General features: G+C 36.6%; 1 protein-coding gene across 1 annotated transcript; it reads right to left on the bottom strand.

The window, feature by feature from the left end:
- Positions 1-1540: 1540 nt before the first annotated feature.
- LOC131071678 (uncharacterized) lies at positions 1541-3025 on the bottom strand. Its single transcript, XM_058007618.2, has 4 exons — positions 2804-3025; positions 2598-2719; positions 2006-2210; positions 1541-1915 (listed from the first exon to the last, which is right to left on the bottom strand). Exons 1-4 carry the CDS (start codon positions 2874-2876, stop codon positions 1734-1736), a joined length of 582 nt encoding a protein of 193 aa, XP_057863601.2. The 5' UTR covers positions 2877-3025; the 3' UTR covers positions 1541-1733.
- Between the last annotated feature and the right edge of the window lie 16571 nt (positions 3026-19596).

Here is a 19596-nt window from a genome sequence, read left to right as displayed (position 1 = left end):
GTTTCAGTAACATCACAAGAATTTTTTTTATTCTATTTAGAAAGTCTTCAAGTGAGCTCCATATATCCAAACACAACCAGCATTGAACAATCATTGAACTATATTAGACAACACAAGTTATATACCCAAGCCAACAAGATAACATCACCAGACTACTTATCACCATAGTTCTTGAACCTTCACCAAACATTATACAATGTATGAAGACATAGTTACAATTCGCCTTTCACGATTCCATAGCACCACACTGTATCAGACCACATCCAGACCAACCAGACCCCATCCAAACCAACAAGTTTGACATCAATGACAACATACACTTATATTTGCAACAACCAATATAGAGTAACTCATTGTTTCATAACTTGTGAATTACAATTTAGAATCAGAACTTCTTATATGTATTGGAAGCAAAAAAGAAGAAATATAAAGTAGATTTCTTTTAAAATTTTGTAAATCAATCTCGTGCACCATGTAGGGTTTCTCGAGTGTAACAAATATCACCTTTTACATAGTTTTGATTTCTAATGCATGAATCTGAACTAATTGGCTATATATGTTTACAATATTTTCTTTCTTGATCACTAATAGTTGGGAATGTGAAAGTCTTGTTGGATCAAAAGGGTCATGTTTTCGTAGCTCAGTATTCTTGATTAGAATGAATTAATATCATTGATAAATATTAATGACAATGTTACCCTCACATGATTATGTTCCAAGTGAAAATATTCCTAGAATGATTCTTCTCGTAATGCTTATGATGTTAAGGTGATCCTCTCTCATGTAGTCAAGTACATAAATGAATGTCTTTAAATACTAGGGAATAATAATAAGTTGTACAAAAGGTGTACCAAGTTGGTTCATAGTGGCTAGTGAAAAGTCATGAATGAGGAAAAAATTGAATTTGAAGTTTTGAATTCCAATGAACAAAATTTCATGTAACATGGCTTTGAACTTGAGCCCCATGAGAATGATCTAGGATAGGTAGACATAAATGTTGACATGGAGAATGAACATATGAATATAAGTGCAGTGACAGGCATAATAAATGAATAGTAATGGTAAATATACAGGGGAAAGTGCACATAAAGATGAGATAAGGTCAAATGTGTAGAAACACGTGTGAACATAAATGAATAAAAAAAATTGAAATATGAACTTAATTTTACACAACAAAACAAAATTTATCAATATATAGTTTTATTGAAACATTCTATCAAAATGAACTCATAATCAAACAAAAATTAACATAAAGATACTAATTTCACCATTCTAACACTCAAATAACATATTTCCTTTCTCAAATAACATATATTTCTTTAAAGATGACTCATAGAATTGGACACTAAAACAATTAATATATTCTCACATGAAAAATCTCCATAACAACATTTTAAATTTAAAAATAAAATAGACAGAAGTAGTTAGACAAAAGTTCCATTAACTACTGGACAAATATAATACATAGAATATGTAAAACTGATTTAAGAAGAATATGGGAAAAGAATCACATACCCACCTTAATCTTTGGTAGGTTGACCACTATATAATCTCCCACAAATAAAATAAAATAAAAATTCTTCAGAGGGTATAAATCCTTTTAAACAATTAAACTGGTTATGGGCCATAATAATTGATGTGGAAGTATCCATACACAGGATTTAATTGTACAGGGCCATGTAACTAGAAAGCTATCATATAAACTATTTGAAAGAAAAACTTTGCTTTATAGTCTATGGAACTCGAGAAGCCACAGGAATGGCGGTTGTGATGTCCATGGTGGAAGAAGAAGAAGGAGGAGAAGCAAAGTTGAATGATTCAGCTGTAATACTTGACTGTTCTCCATTCAAAACTTCGCTTACCATGCGCCGGGACCCACTTCTGTGAGCTTTGCACAGGCTAGGCAAGTACACACCTGGAACAATATATATATGCAACATTATTTGAGAAGCCTTAAAAAAAACCCAACAAGAAAAGTCCAGAGAAAATGATATAATTTGCTTACCTTCTCCAGCAGCAAGATTGAAGTAGAGATTCACAATGTTGTGGCAAGTGTTATAACACTGTGGAGAGCACAGTTTGCTGGTAAATCTGTACTCCATTAAATTATCACTGGACATTCCCACTACCATTCTGTCAAGCCCACAGTTGTTTAAACATTCTTCTGTTTCAATCCATTCACTTATCTTTTCTACCATCACCTCTGATGTCTGCACAATGATTTTCAATTACATGCACATCAGTTTTGTAATCCAAAAAAAAATGTTCAATCCACCTTGCATTCTCATAATAGATCTTGCAACAGAATGTAATTCTTTTCTTTTTTCTTGTTTTCATCATTTCATCATCAGAATGTAATTATTTTTTCTTGAATCATAGAATTTGATCCGTAATTCATTTTTCTTACTAAGAAATGATGAATAATGAAATGTAATCCGAAATGTTGATAAAAAAAACCAACATGATCAAATCTAAAAAGAAATTGACTGAAAATACTATTAATTCCAGAACAATTACTATGAAACCTCATCTTTTATCTTATCATATGATTTAAAAAAGAAGAGATCTATTGCTTAAAAATAGGGTTTTTGACATACCAGACACTGGTATTGGGCTCTGCCGTCCCTCAAGATAGATTTCTCAAGAACACACCGTGCTCCTGACGATGAAACAGAAAATGCACAGAGCTGAAGAGGCAACTCCTCACAAGTCAGGACACCTGCAATTCCATTAAAGATCAGATTTTTATCCTAGATCAGAAAGAAACTTAACAGACAAGCAAATTGGGTACAGTTAAATATACCCAGAACACATTGCAGGCTGATAGCTGATGTGAAGGCAATGACTGCGAGCTTAATTATCATGGATGAAGCCATCTTTTGTCACTGTGCTCTTTCTTTCTTTCTTTCTTTCTGGTCTGTCTGTTTGTTTGTTTGTTTCTTTTGGTATTTCTATGACAGAGAAGATGAATGAAGCAGAGTACTGAAATCTGTAGAACTGATTATCTATAAATAGACGTGTGCCGGCTATGGTTGTTATAATTAATCCTCAAGGAAGGAAGGATGCTCGATTCTGTTCCATGTGGAAACCGCGTTGTTACATTGCAAGACTCGTTTTCTTTTCAAATTTTCTACCAAACATGTAACACTTGGCGCTTCTAATGCTCGACAAAATATGTAATTTGAATGTATCTAATAAAATCTGTCCAAGAAAATTTCACCTGGAAGCTGTTGGCCGGCAGTGAAATGACGTGCAAGAAAATTTCTATTGAAAGACCACGCCAACTATCAGACATAAAAGGGTATTCTAAATGGTTTTATTTCATGATTAAATTTTGAATTAATTCATGGGTAGAGGTTGAGAATTGACAATTGTTAGATTAAGATACATGTATAAATGTTAATAAATTAATAGAAATTGATGTATGTATTTATATTTGATGTATGTATTTATAAAAATATATAAAAATATGTGAAAATAACTGATAGGAATTTAAATTTATTTGAATTTCAATAGGTAAAAAATTATGAAAAAATTGTATTAAAGTTGAGATTTAGAATTGGATTGATGATTAGAGATTTCTGATAACTAAATTAAAAGTTTTTAGATGCTAAGATAAATCATAGGTGTATTTTGTGCAAATGGTATGATACTATCTTTGGTGGTATTATTTGTTTGATACAAAATTATAGCTCTAAAACTTATTTGCCACTAAGTGTATCCATGTTTGAGAAAGTCTAATGCTATAATAGAGGGAAGTGTGCTTGACTTTCTTGACAAGATTCAAGCCTCAGGGCTGATTTAACAAGACCGAAATAAATATTCTAGATGTTGAATAATTGAATAAGTTGCCACTAAGACAAATTTGCTTCATCTTTAAATAGATCTTCAATTGCTTAAGGACTTGAAGAAAGATTTCAATGTTAAAACAAGCTCAAAATATACACATGGAACCATCATCAATAAATCAAGAGCAATGGAAAAGAAAATACAAATAAGAAATTGAGCCCCTTTCAAGCATATTTACCAAAAAATTCAGATATAGCTTCATCATTTTCAAAACAGTCCAATCTCAGTGGTCCTTGTTGGTCCCAATTTATAATCTTAGGGTAGACTAAGGACATGTTATCATCAGTGTGATACAAGTCTTGGGTTGCGGGGGTTATGGTCATGACAGATATGTCATTGAAATCTGTTTCGCTATTGGCTTGCATTGGAGCAAGAGGGCCACAACTTTGCAAAGAAATGTTACAAGTGTTAGATGCATGAGGACCTGATTCACGAACCGACCCAAGAGCTGCAACATGTTATATCACCATGGCCTTTCTCTCAATGGGAATTTGACCTCATAGGAAAGATACATCCTACGTCTGCAAATGGCCAAAAGGTTATAATCATTGCCACTGAATACTTTACCAAATGGATTGAGGCCATTCCTATGACATATATCACCGACACACAAATTTCCAAATTCATTTTGAACTATACCATATGCCAGTATAGGATCCCTTTGACTATTGTTACTAATAATGGGCTTGTCCATTAAAAAAACCAGGATGTTAGGGAACTTTGTGAGAAATTTCACATTCAACATCGCTTTTCTACCCCATACTATCCATAGAGTAATTGCGAACCTAAGGCATAAAATAAAACCATTATCAAAATACTCAAAAATAATTTGTCAATGACATTGGTCGAGATTGACATATGCAGCTGAACCCTGATTTGAAGGCATATCATACCTGTATACACACTCCTATTGGTGCCACTCCCTATTCACTAGTCTATGGTGTTGGGGCCATACTTCTTATTGAGGTTTAGATCCCATCATTGAGAGTCTCTTTGCATCACCTAATTGATGAAGAAACTTACAAATTATCTAAACTAAATGAGTTAGAGATGTTGGATGAGAGACATCAAGCTACTCTAGTCCATTTGCAATCACATCAGAACCATCTCCATTAGAATTACAAGAAAAAGGTCAAAGGTCGACACTTTGATGTGGAGACTTGGTCCTTAGAGAAAACCCCAAGAATCCACTTGAGTTAGAGAAAACACAGGTAAATTTGAGCCTAATTAGCTTGGACCATTTATAGTCACTGCAGCCTATGGGTTTGGGGCATATCAGCTTACACTATTAGAGGGAGAACCATTGTTAGATCTAGTTAGATAGAATGCACCTCCACAAGTATTTTACTTAAAAATATCAAGAAAATTGAAAATGATACTAAAAAATATCAAAAAAAAATGAAAAAGGATCCTAAAAAAAATTTAAAACTAAAGAAAATCACCACCTTAATGAAAACCTGGTAGGCAGGTATCTTGTGCGACAAAAATAAAATAAGTAAAAAGTAAAGAGAAATCATTCACCCTATAGTGAAAATCTAGAAAACAGGCACTTTGGGTAAGTATCGTGGTGAAAACCTAGCAAACAGGTGCCACATGTAGTGAATAGTTGCTTCGCCATTTGTCTTCTCTCTATCTATAGCACATCTGCATTCACATCCACTTCCCTATTCAACCCTATTGTCCTCTTGTGGCCTAAGATTGGTCAATGTTTAGTGTTGTTCTCTTTCGAATCTAGTTTGTACATATATATGTTTGCTTATGCCTAGCCAATGTATATAGTTGAGGGCAATTTCTTGAACATGGTTGATAGATGGATTCATTATTTCTCACCAACAAATCAGAGGATGCCACATGTACATTGCCCTAAAGCCCTAAAAAAAATCCTAAAAATCAAATAAAGTCCTAAAAAAATCTTAAAAATCAAATAAAGTCATAAAAAAATCTTAAAAATCAGATAATGTCATGAAAAGAGACCAAAAAAATTCGCAAAATGTCTTGAAAAAAGATAAAAAACATTCATATAAAGTCCTAAAAAAAATTCCAAAAATATAATTCATAAAATGTTTTAAAGAAAGCACAAAAAAATCAAATATCCCCAAAAAACCCTAAAAATTGAAAACATGTTCAAAAATCCAAAAACAACACTCATTTCAGTTCATTAATAAATTGTCTCTTGCAAGACAGACATTTGAGTAGACACAAATAGGAAACACACAAAATATTGTGCTTAAAAAATCATGCAACAACAGACAAACTATCCAACCACGTCAGGAATTAGATAGATCAAACATGTCATGTCAATCAGTGAAAGTGGTCAGGATGGTTCAAGGTCTTTTTCTTTTGTTTCTACTTGACAAGATGTTTTCATGACATTTTGGGGCAAGTATGTCTTGTGTGTTTGTGTTGGCACGTTCACTTTGTGACTATCGCACATACCTCGACCTTTAACATACAACTGTTTCAAAATCTATTGAAGCATTCCATGTTGGCAACATATGTCTATTTTTTCAAAATTATTACATTATCGCTTCGACTTTATATGTCATGGTGTGATGCATCCATTTGCTATATTAAATAAAGCTCTCTAAAGATAAAGTGCACTTATGAAATTAACGCTTCATCATTACTAATTGTTCTGCATCTAATTTTTGTTTCTTACTAACATTTATTCAGCCAGTCCCTGTGGTTCTCTTCGTTTCATTCTCTAGTACACAAAACAAGTGCATCCTGCATTCACAACATGTTAGGGTACATGCATATCATAATCATGCATCTAATATAGTCATAGCATATAACACATACATCATATACATGTTAGTATCATAATCTGAAACTATAGATTGGCATAATCATTATCATATTCCATACATTGAGTGACATCATAACATCGCATCACAACATCATAATACATGGCATCATATAAGCATCATCATGATAGAAAAATAAAACATGTGCATAACATAAGCATCTCATATAGTCACCATCTAATAGTTGCATCACATATATATACCATAAAATGTATTAGAGTACATAAATTGAAGTGTCTGTATCAAGTGGAGCTCATAGGCTTAGTACAAGGAAAAAAGTGTCTAAAACAAAAAAAAAAAGTATCACTATAACTAAAAGGTTCATGTAGTGCTCCCTCTATCCTCTTAGCCCTGGTCTTGTCTAGCATATGAATCTCCTCTCATACCTGGTCATGTTTGTCTTGACCTAGGTGGCCTCAATGGTCCTATCACACTTACACTACTCTGTGTCCTTTGGGAGTGTGTCCTGCTACATGACCTACTCTATGGTTGAGTTGTTGAATATGATGGTTCTCTCTACTCTGGTGGTACCACACCCTCGTATAAATCCCTCCAATACCTGGCCTCCTTCCCTGTCTCTGCTAGAGTCTATGATATCTCTCGTATGTCAACATTTGTGATACTATCAATGAACTCGTGGATAGCCTCATCTGCTCTTTTTGCCTTGGACAACATTGTGTCTCGAGAAAATATGAGTGTAGCCCTTTGTACTATCAACCTATCCATATATGCCATCAATGATGCTCTCTCTATATCCCAAGTTGTCTTGTTTGTTATGTCTCGAGAGGCTATAAGAGTAGCCCTCTCTACTGTCAACTTATCCCTCTCCACAATCAGATATGCTCACTCTACCTCCCAGGCTATCAGGTATTTTGTGTCTTGAGGGTCTATTACAGTAGTCCTCTCTACTATTAACTTGTCCCTCTCTATAATCAAAGATCCTCGTTTTGCATCCCAAGATGCCTTGTCTTTCTATAAATCTACTACTTGTCTCTAGAACATTGTAACCTACTCCATTTATATCCTCATTGTGGCCCTCAACATACCATCATATGGGATCTCCTCAACCCCCTCACCCACAACTATATCCTGTAGGATTTGAAAAATACAAATCCACAGAACCCAAAAGAAACCTGCATGCAAGAAACCTGTCACAGAGAAAGAGAGAGAACGAATACAAGGGTTTTGGCTCTGACAAAGAGAAAAGATGTATTATCAGAGAAAAATGAATCAAAAATATGAATAATACAAGAGATCAATCCTTATAAAGGAGATCAATACCAAAAGGAAAACATAACCCTAAGGTGTGAGCATTTAATAATTAAATATTAATTATTAAATGACTAATGTATGCATAAAGAGAAATCTTAAGAGGAGAGCAAAGCTAATTAATTACTTTACTTTAACACCCCCCCTTAAGATGAGCTACAATGCAGCTACAAACAATGCAGAAGAAAGCAAAGGAACTACAATGCAAAAGAGGGTCCCGACAACAAGGCCTGATCAGGTACCCGAATACAAGAAAATCTCTATAAAGCGGAGTAAAGGAGAAAACCCAGTGGGAAAAAAACTCCTCTCCAAAAAGAGATAAAGAATCATGCTGAAAAGAAAACATGAAGGAAGGAAGGCCTCACTGAGACCCCCCAAGGACAACTTCCTTCACCCCAAGCATTGAGCGCAACTGAAGATAGCGCGAAGATGCCAAAGGTTTAGTGAAGATGTTAGCAACCTGCTCCTCTGTAGGAATATACTCCAAGATGAGAGAACCATCCTGAATCAACTGTCTGATGAAGTGCATGTGGATTTCAATATGCTTTGTCCGCTGATGCTCCACTGGGTTGCGAGAAATGTGAATGGCACTCTGGTTGTCACACCAAAGAATAGTGGGACAGTCTGGAGGAAACCCAAACTCTGTCAGCGACTGCCGAAGCCATAAAACCTCCTGACTAGCTAACACTGCTGCACGGTACTCAGCCTCTGTAGATGATAATGCAATAGCAGATTGCTTCTTGCAAGACCATGTGATAGGACCAGAACCAAGGCAAAAAATGAAGCCAGAAGTAGACTTCCGATCGTTGACATCACCAGCCCAATCGGAGTCAGTGAAGCCAATGATGTGAGGGGATCCTGAAGAGTAATGAATGCCATAATGTGTGGTGCCCTGAATATATCTCAAAATACGTTTGGCTGCTTGCTGATGGCTCTCATGAGGATCATGGGAGAACCGAGAGACAAGGCCAACCGCAAAGGAAAGATCAGGACGAGAATGTGTCAGGTACAACAGACTGCCAACCAACTGCCTGTATAAAGTGGGGTCTACTGAAGGAGTAGAGCAAGTGGAAGACAAAACAACACCTGACTGAAATGGAGTGGGGGCAGACTTGCAATCAAGCATGCCAAATCGCTGAAGCATATCAAGAGCATACTTCTCCTGAAAAATAGAAATCCCATTCGAAGACTGAATAACCTGTAGACCCAGAAAGAAGTGCAAGAGACCAAGATCTATCATCTCAAACTGCTCCATCAAAACTCTCTAAACACTCTGAATCATGGAGGATGAGCTACTTGTAATGATGAGATCATCTACATATAGCACTAGAATCAAAAGATCACCCTCCTGACGCTGAATATAGACTGTGTGATCGGAATGACAGCGTGTGAAGTGCGAGGAAAGCAAGAAGGAGTCCATCTTCTCATACCAAGCCTTGGGGGCTTGTTTGCGACCATATAATGAACGTCGAAGTCTGCAAACCAAAGAAGTGTCCTGCACAAAACCCTGAGGCTGCTCCATATAGATCTCCTCATGTAGGTCTCCATGCAAGAAGGCACTCTTCACATCCATCTGAAACACTGTCCATCCCTGTGAAGCTGCAAGTGAAAGTACCAGGCGTATAGAATTCATCTTGGCGACAGGAGCAAAGGTCTCAAAGTAGTCAATACCCTCTACCTGAGAAAACCCCTTCGCAACAAGACGGGCCTTATACTTATCAATAGAACCATCTGCAGCATACTTGGTACGATACACCCACTTGCATCGAACCAACTTTCTTCCCTTAGGAAGAGGACAAAGATCCCAAGTATGATTCTTCATCAAAGAAGAATACTCCTCATCCATGGCCCTATCCCACTCTGGGTGTCCTGTCGGCTCTGAAAACTTTTGAGGATCATCTCAAAGGGTATGACTCAAAAGACTAGAACTAGATGTCTGAGCACAAGTGCGACGAGTATATGAAGGATCACCTGCCAAAGAACCAACTGCATCAACAGTATCACGGGCCCACTTCGGCAAAGATGGAGCAACTGGTGGTGGTGGAGATGGTGGATCATGATCTACATCATCCTCAAGAGATAAGTAATCCTCAAGAGATGAAGAGGAAGGAGTAGGTAATGAGGGAGAAGCTGGTGATGGAGAATCCATCTGAGGATAGCACTCATCAAACTGGACATCCCGCCGAAACAAGACCTCTTTGGAATCAGGATCAAACAACCTGTATGCCTTAACATCCTCACAGTAGCCAACAAATATGAGTGGTTGGCTCTTCCTCTCCATGGCTATCCGCTGAGCATCAGGAATAAATGCCCAAGCCTCACTACCAAAAACTCAGAATGTAGAAACATCAGGCTTGACATGGGTCCAAGCCTCCTCAGGAGTCATATGTCGTAATGCCTTATGGGGCATCCGATTCTGAATATAATTGGTACAATTGACTACCTCAGCCCAAAATGAAGAACTCATAGCTCGAGACTGTATCATACAATTTGCCATCTCCCGTAAGGTTTTGTTCTTTCTCTCAGCAACACCATTCTGTTGAGGGGTATAAGGAACTGTAAACTGATGTTGTAAACCATGCTCAGTGCAAAAATATTTGAAAGCCTGATTTACATACTCCCCCCCATTATCTGTGCGTATCCTCCTGATAGAAAGTCCAGATTGCTTCTCCACAAATGTCTTAAACTTCCTGAAAGAGTCAAAGACATCAGACTTGTACTTAAGAAAGTACACTCATGTACGTCTGGAGAAGTCATCAATAAAAGTGAGTACATAACGGGCCCCTGAAAAAGAAGGAGTCGGAAAGGACATAAGATCACTGTGTACCAACTCTAGGGCTGCCTTAGCACGAGAGGCTCGACCCTTAGGAAAAGGATCTCGATGATGTTTGCCAAGGACACAACCACGACATACACCATCCGTACAAAAAATCTTTGGAAGCCCAATCACAAGTGCCTGTGTACTCAACTGCTGTAGATATCTGTAATTGACATGACCAAAATGCTCATGCCAAAGCCTGCTCACTGAATCTGCATGTGCTATAAGAGAGGAACCAACAGTGTCTGAACTCTCAAAGCCATCAAAACTATATAAGTGAGATGCAGAATCCACACTCCCAGTAGCCACAACCAAGTCAGGATCATGAAGATCTCGAATAACCACATCGTGAGGAGATAACTCAACTGTCTTACCAGAGCCAGAGTGGCAAATCTGATAAACGGATAGAAGGTTTGTCGAAATGTTAGGAACCAAAAGCACATCCTGAAGACAACCACCATCCAATGAAACAGTACCAGAACCTTGAACGGAAAGTTGTGCTGAGTCACCAACTGCAATATGTCTAGTGCCTGTAGGAGCAAGAGCGGTGACCAAATCCTGTGTGTGTGTCATATGGTGAGAGGCACCAGAATCTAGAATCCAAGTGGAGGCTGAGGACAATGCTCGTGCAGAAAGAGCATGACCTTTCCTTGTGGGCTGTGAAGGAGGCTGTGGTGCACTGATATTATGCTGCTGCATGGCTTCCTCCAAAACCTCTAAACGTTTCCAACACCTGGAAATGGGATGTCCTTCCTTGCCACAAAAACTGCAAGGATCACCTGATTTCTTCTTAGTCTTGGAGGAAGACTCACCAGACTTTGAAGATTTGCCCTATTTAGAATTGGACTATGGTTTTGAATCAAACTTAGGTGGTGGCTTGGAGGGATTCTCACTAGCCTCTGAATCTTTCTTAGGCTTCGGTTTCTGCTTCTGTTTTCCTTTGGAGGACTGGGCTACCAATGCTTGGTTCTGTGAACCTGAAAGGGAATCCAACTGCTTAATCTTAGCTTACTCACGAGTCAGACGATCACAAAAGACCTCAAAAGAAGGCATGACATGGCGAGCACCCAAGGCATCCATGGTGGAATAGAAGGTCGAAGAGAAGATCTGAAATGGACCCCGAAGCTTGGAGAGAATCAGGAAAATGCACTCTGTATCAGTCTTAGTCTTACCACAACCCTGCAAGATAGATCTTTGCTGTTTGAACTTCATTAGAAAGTCCTCAATAAAAGGAAATGAATCAGGTACCAAGGAAGTTAACTCTACCTCAAGTTGCAAAGCTTTGAACTCGTTGACAGTACCAAAAAGTCCCTCAAACTTGGTCCAAATGGCTCGAGGAGTGATACAACCCTCAAGATGAAACTAGAGACTGTCGGAAATGTGTAAAGCCATCAATCCCATAGCCTGATCCATATTGTTCCTGTGCTGCATAATCTCAAAAGGACGTGTCAACTGAGGCTGAACCTCATCCAAACAGGACCATAACCCTTTTGACTGGAGAAGAGTCATCATGCGATCCTTCCAAGTGTGGTAATTATGTGGTGTGAGAGATTCAATAGGTCTGTCTGCCATCCTGTGAACTGTGCCTCAACTGCTCTAAATTTTTAATTATTATTAAGTGGTCTTTCAGAACTAGACAGAAGATGCAGAAGGGGGTTTGATTTTTTTGTATTGGTGTTTGTATATTCTGGTTTTCTGATGTAAATAACAGAAAGCAAGTGAAAAACACCCCCCCACAATGCAAAAAACTAATCCCCAGTACAAACTGAAAGCCAGAAAATGATAGAAAGCAATAACGGGTTGAGAAAAAATTTGGAGCACCTGAAGAATTTTTTGATGAAATAGACTGTAGATCTGGAAAGAGCACAGAACCACCTTTCCGATGCCTATTCGCTTTCGAAAAACGGAGTCCGTATGCAAAAGATATGGCTCCTGGAGTGCAAAAAAATTGTTCTCACTTTGACTGGCAAAAAACACTACAAAATGGCAAAATTAGAGAAAAAGACCTACATCAATTAGATCGGGCGCGGAACCAGCTTTCCAACGCCTATTTGTTTTCAAAAAACAGAGATCGGACGCCCAAGTTATGCCCGATTTTGTAAAACTGCTCCTAAAGGGACCCAGATGGGCCTTTAAGCCCCCAAGAGCTTAAAAAAAGAAAGCCCCTGGTCCTCTGGGCGACCAGGGGCGGGCATAGGGGGCGGCGGTGCGGAGGCGGTGTAGCTGGCGGCAGGCAGTGCGCAGGTGGAGCACAGGCGGCGCCCGGGCGGCGTGCGGCAGGCGGCGCGGCGGGCGGCGGGTGAGCGCGGGGCGACGCGTGGGCGGGTTACCGCCGGCGGCGGTGGCCGCTGGGCTGGGCGGTGGCTGCGCTTTTCTTTAACACTAGCTGCGCCCAAAAAATGAAAAAAATTGCGTTTTTAATATTTTTTTTGATTTTTTTAAATTTTTCGCCTCGGTTTTCGTGCCCTAGGGCCGTACGGCCTTGGGGCCAAATTTTTTTTTTGCCTCCTGGTGCAACTGTGTCCAAATCGAACGAATTTTATATGGAAATAGGGGTTTTTGGGCGCTACAAGCTCAACGGTGAGGTCCGTTTGGGCTCAAAGTGCACCGAAAAAAAAAACCCCCTATTCCAAAATAAAAAACGGAAGACAAACACAGATCTGATGCAACCAAAACCTGGATCTCAAAATCTTTCAAAAGTCTGAACAAGCTACAATAGATCCCGCTCTGATACCATGTAAGATTTGAAAAATACAAATCCACAGAACCCAAAAGAAACCTGCATGCAAGAAACCTGTCACAGAGAAAGAGAGAGAACGAATACAAGGGTTTTGGCTCTGACAAAGAGAAAAGATGTATTATCAGAGAAAAATGAATCAAGAATATGAATAATACAAGAGATCAATCCTTATAAAGGAGATCAACACCAAAAGGAAAACCTAACCCTAAGGTGTGAGCATTTAATAATTAAATATTAATTATTAAATGACTAATGTATGCATAAAAAGAAATCTTAAGAGGAGAGCAAAGCTAATTAATTACTTTACTCTAACATATCCTACATCAACTCATCCTATGGAGCCTATACATCGTTCGTGTGATTCATTTGCATAGGAATGGAAACATGGTCCTCCTCCATCATCATCGTCATCGTCATCGATCTCATTATTGGTCTCCTCTATCTTCTCATCATATCCCTCCTCATCGCCCTCTTCCTCAACCTATTCCTTAGGCTCATCCTGCCCTCTCCTCTGACCCTGTCATGGTTCCACCCTAGGAACTGGCCTCTCTAGATCTACCAATAGTATAGGCCTATGCTCTATAAACCATCTGTCATACTTTTCTATGGTACATGCATATCTCACATCCGATTCTACTCCCCATTGTCTGATTTGTAATTGATCAAACTTTATGTATGCATCCTGAGATTTGATAACCAATCCCCATATCACAACCTCTATGGTAGAACACACAAAATATGTTGTACCTGTTTGGATATCATGTTTCTCCTCGAGCTATCTCCGTACTCGCTCTAGCACCTATACCTCTATGATCCTCTGTCTGGATATGATATGTCCAATAAGGTATCTCTCCTATTTGTAGTATGGGAGGTGCTCACCATCATCTTCCCAACTAGGGCAATCTCTATAGGGTCTCCATGTAAAATCCATGAGTTAGTCCAGATCATGTCTCCAATATAGTGTATACCCTAGCAGTCCATGTGATAGTGCAACAGTGTAGCAATATACATAGGACAAATCTAGAATCACCTATCTATCTGGGATAGGTCGACAAACTACTATGTGCTTGAATGCCCAAACCTATAGTAAAGTCAAGCCATAGTTGATGGTCAAACCGCGCCTATATGCTACCTGATGAAGATGAAATTATAGGACACCAAGCATGCAGGGCCCCATGTGAACACTGATCCATCCATCACCATGCACTCCAACACTCTACCCCATCCGATAGGGAACCCATGACCTCATCTGTCTGGTGCCACTAAGATTACAATGACTACACTAATGAGTGTCACTAATTTCTCATGTTGTGCTACCATTGTCTCCCATCAGATCTCATAATCTACAATGTCTATCTCATAAGCGTCACACTTGAACATCTTTCTCAGAGCCACCCTCCATGTTGATAGCTCGTACATCCTTAGCTTGCCATGAATCTAGGTCCTCAATATGCGCCACACATCCTTCAATGTGATCGAGGCCTCTTCGGTCAACAAATGAAATGAGAACATCTCTTAATACCACCACTCACCTAACGTGGTGATGAGATCCCTATTCACTCTTATCTCAAGCATGTAAGTAGTGTGATGTAATCCTAAGGCTAAGAGAGCATCCCTCTCACGTCTTCTCAGTTGGTGGTGCAATGACATGCACACTGGTCTACTCTCTCGGGTCTGTAATGTAGGGAGATGAACTTAAATAAAATAGGGCAAATGTGTCAAGGCTTTTGTTTGTAAATCACGAGTGTTGTGATATCATGCACATGTTACGTCAATGCTATTCTATGTCCAACCCAATGCGGCACAAACATGCAAATGCCAAAACCTAGTTGTTGATACTAACTGAACATCCATATCAAACAAATTTAAAACATTCAAGGCAACAACGCAAATTTCTAGTCAATTACACGGGATTAATAGAAATTGTGCAACATTAGCATCAACTTTGCAACGTCAGCATCAACTGTACAACTCAAGCATCAAATGCACGACAACTTTATCAATGTGCAACTTGCATAGTCAACTACGCAGCTACTGCACAATGGGCAATGGCTATGCAGTGGACAAAACGACCCGCTCATGCCATGCCTTCCCCTTTCCATGCCCCATGCCATACGACCCCCGTCCCTTCAAACGGTCCAATCTGTCAGAACTTCCGCCCCCAAAATTCGTACTGTCCAATCAAATGTGCAGGCTACTCCATGCCCTGAGGTTTTTTTTTTATTTGTTTTTTTATATGAAGTTTTTTATCCGTTTATATTATTATTATTATATTTTTTTTTAATATAAATTTTTAAATGTGTATATAATGTATTATTTAATATTTTTTCATAAATATGATATAAAATTAAATATGCATAATTAAAAAATATAAAAAATATGTGTAATTTAGTTAAGTATTTTTAACTCACTTAGTTATTTAATTTCTTTTATTTTTAGTTTTAGTAAATTTCAATATAACTTAAAAATAAAAATAAAATATGTGTAAGTAATGTAAAATTTTAACATCCATAATCTTTAACTAAACGTAAAAATAAAAGTAATTAAGTTACTTAGTTAAAGATATTTAAGTAACTAAGTTACACATATAAATATCAAAATATCAAAAAATTTACTAAAACTAAAAATAAAAGGAACTAAGTAACTAGGTTAGTTAAAAATATTTAACTAAGTTACACATATTTTTTATATTTTTTAAAGCTTCTTTTTAACTATATTTTACTTTTATTTTTAAGTTATATTAATAATTTTTACTTAGTTACATATATTAAAAAAATTATTAATATAACTTAAAAATAAAAGTAAAATATAGTTAAAAAGAAGCTTTAAAAAATATAAAAAATATGTGTAACTTAGTTAAATATTTTTAACTAACCTAGTTACTTAGTTCCTTTTATTTTTATTTTTAGTAAATTTTTTGATATTTTGATATTTATATGTGTAACTTAGTTACTTAAATATTTTTAACTAAGTAACTTAATTACTTTTATTTTTACGTTTAGTTAAAGATTATGGATGTTAAAATTTTACATTACTTACACATATTTTATTTTTATTTTTAAGTTATATTAAAATTTACTAAAACTAAAAATAAAAGAAATTAAATAACTAAGTGAGTTAAAAATACTTAATTAAATTACACATATTTTTTATATTTTTTAATTATGCATATTTAATTTTATATCATATTTATGAAAAAATATTAAATAATACATTATATACACATTTAAAAATTCATATTAAAAATAATAATAATAATAATAATATAAACGGATTAAAAACTTCATATAAAAAAAACAAATAAAAAAAAAACCTCAGGGCATGGAGTAGCCCGTACATTTGATTGGACAGTACGAATTTTGGGGGCGGAAGTTCTGACAGATTGGACCGTTTGAAGGGACAGGGGTCGTATGGCATGGGGCATGGAAAGGGGAAGGCATGGCATGAGCGGGCCGTTTTGTCTGCTGCATAGCCATTGCCGCATGCACTCACCACAATGATTCTCCATCGAAATTCACACCATCCTCCTGTAGTCTTATTTGCTCCAGAGCTCCAAATTTTCCAAATGTGAGTGAAAATGACCTCTTTTACCCCACGCAAGCCCTTTAATACCCCTTTGGAGTTCCTAGATAGATGTGCATGCTTTAACATTTGTGTTGGTTGTGGTCTTTTTTGTCTTCCGAGACTTGTATCTCGCTCGTTTGAGTTTCGATTTCACTTTCATTTGCATTTTTGGAATCTTGTGTTATTTTTGAAAAATTGATCTCTTGTTCCAATGTTTCATCCAATTTTTTGAGGGGCACCCTTATAACCTATTATGGATAGGGTAGCTTTTAATGCGATTTTTCTTGATTTTCTTTGAAACAATGCTCTGAATCACATTGTCTCAAAGAGCCTGGGTAAAATGTGGACACTAAAAAATGGTCAATGCCTACAACTCCCCTTTTTAATATGTCTCCTTATTGTATGTTTGGTCTTTACCATTCATCAATACTGTGTCATTCTTCGTTTAATTAATTATGTCCTCTAATTTGATCATCTCCTATTGAGTTGACCTAAATTGCTCTTTTTGTCTACTCGATTAAATAATTTTGTCAATTATTCAATCTCCACATCTTTGGCATTTTGACCTAATCCCCTCCTAGGGTTAAATAATCATTTAATTATTGACCCCCTTTATGCTAACATTTCCTTCTTAGGATAAATAAAGTAATTATTTATTTATCCTTTAATTATTTTGTCACAATTAAATGGAAGTTATTTAATTGGCTAATTACTAATTTGGAGTGAATTAATAAATGAATATTTATTAATTCCACTCCATTTTCATCTCCACTTCTAACTCCACCTCACTCTTCCGTTTTACTCATTTCACTCCACTTAACTCTACTAACCTTCCATTTCCCTCTCCACTTACAAATGACACTTTACCAATTGGCTTCACTTAACTTATCATTACATTCAATCCTATCCATTGTTTTTAATCAATCCTATCCGTCCAATTGACCTTCAAAATATATAAATTGAGCTTTCATTTCTCATTGTCATAACCACGATCCTTTGATTACCCTCATGATCACATTGTCGAATTACCCTTGCTTATCACATTTGTGCACTCACCTATTTGAGAGAAACACAACATTAGAGGAGAAAGAAGAAATGATGAAGTACCATCAAAGGAATGCAATGAGTTTGATTTCATTTTGAGTTTAATGTTGTTTACTTTGTTATGCATTTTGTTTTGATAGCATTATTGGTGTGATTAGGTTAAGTTTTCATGATATTTGTCTTTTGTGGTTGCCTTTAAATATCATTTTTGTTCTAACCTATTTTCCTAGCCGACAAGTATTACTTTTCATGATAAGAAATATCTACTTCAAGATATTGTGACAGGAGACAAATATATCACGTTTCACAATTTCAATATGGACAAATATGCCATGTTTCATGATTTCAATATAGATGATATTTCAGTAGAAGAATCTTTCAACATTATCATGCTTACTTATTTCTTGTGTTTATTCTTATTGTTTTGGGGGCACACAAAGAATGGAGTGACTATAAATCTAATTATGTAGTGAAAAAACATAGTTTGTGCACTTGGAGTTTGGTCCTTTTGATTGAGTTAGGTTTGATGTGCTCCTCCTCTAACATGTTTTTCAATTGTCTTGTGTCACTTTTTAAACTTTTCTTTTTTATTGTTGTGTTCGTCCTTTCTTGTATCTTCTATAATGGCATAGTTGAACTTGTTCTTTGTTATCTTTTTCATTCTTACGACACCTTCTATATTATGTATTTTATCCATTTTTATGTATTTCACATATTCATTTGTCTATGATCCATGTTATGGTTCCCTATATGGGGGCCTCCTTATTATGCTTAGTTTTCTTGGATATTTTATAAATTTGTCTTATGAAACACATACTTACATGTCTATTATATAATTACATGATTCTTATTCTTACAATCTTATCTCATGATCTCATAAGCTTATAATGTTACAACTTATGGTACTATGCTCACAAATAGATGTTGATCTTATACTTACATGTTTAAATATTAGTTATAATTCTCACATTCTCTATTATGATGTCAATCTTATGCTTAAAACATTTATCATGCTTGTAAATATTATGAAACTTATCTATGATTACATGATCTCATCTAGCGCCTTAGCTATTATCCTCAAACATTGAGGACACCATGTTTTCTCTTATTATATATCCTCTCATTTTTATATCTCATGATATTCCATTATGTTTTTTAGATGATGCTATCTATCGTTAGCAAGAGGAATGGGGAAACTACAATTTGAATATCTATACCCCCAAAGATATCTTATGTAGTCTTTATACCTCAAAGACACAATATTGAAAATTAACTTAAGACAATAAACCATTCATTCATCAACATCAACAAAGAAATAATCACAACACATACATTTGGACTAGCAACATCTTCATTATTTATATCTTCAATCCCAAAATGTAGTTCTCAGTCTCTACTTCATAGTTAATTTCTTTATTTCTCCATCCAGCCGAGCTTGTGTAGTGGTACACTTGTGATATATTCATCTGTTTTCTTCTTTAGAATATCCACTTGTGCCTCTCTCT

This window comes from Cryptomeria japonica, chromosome 1 (assembly GCF_030272615.1).
Source record: "Cryptomeria japonica chromosome 1, Sugi_1.0, whole genome shotgun sequence".
Taxonomy (NCBI): Eukaryota; Viridiplantae; Streptophyta; class Pinopsida; order Cupressales; family Cupressaceae; genus Cryptomeria; species Cryptomeria japonica.
The sequence above is the reverse complement of the archived record's forward strand: the minus strand, read 5'-3'. Positions and strand labels throughout refer to the sequence as shown.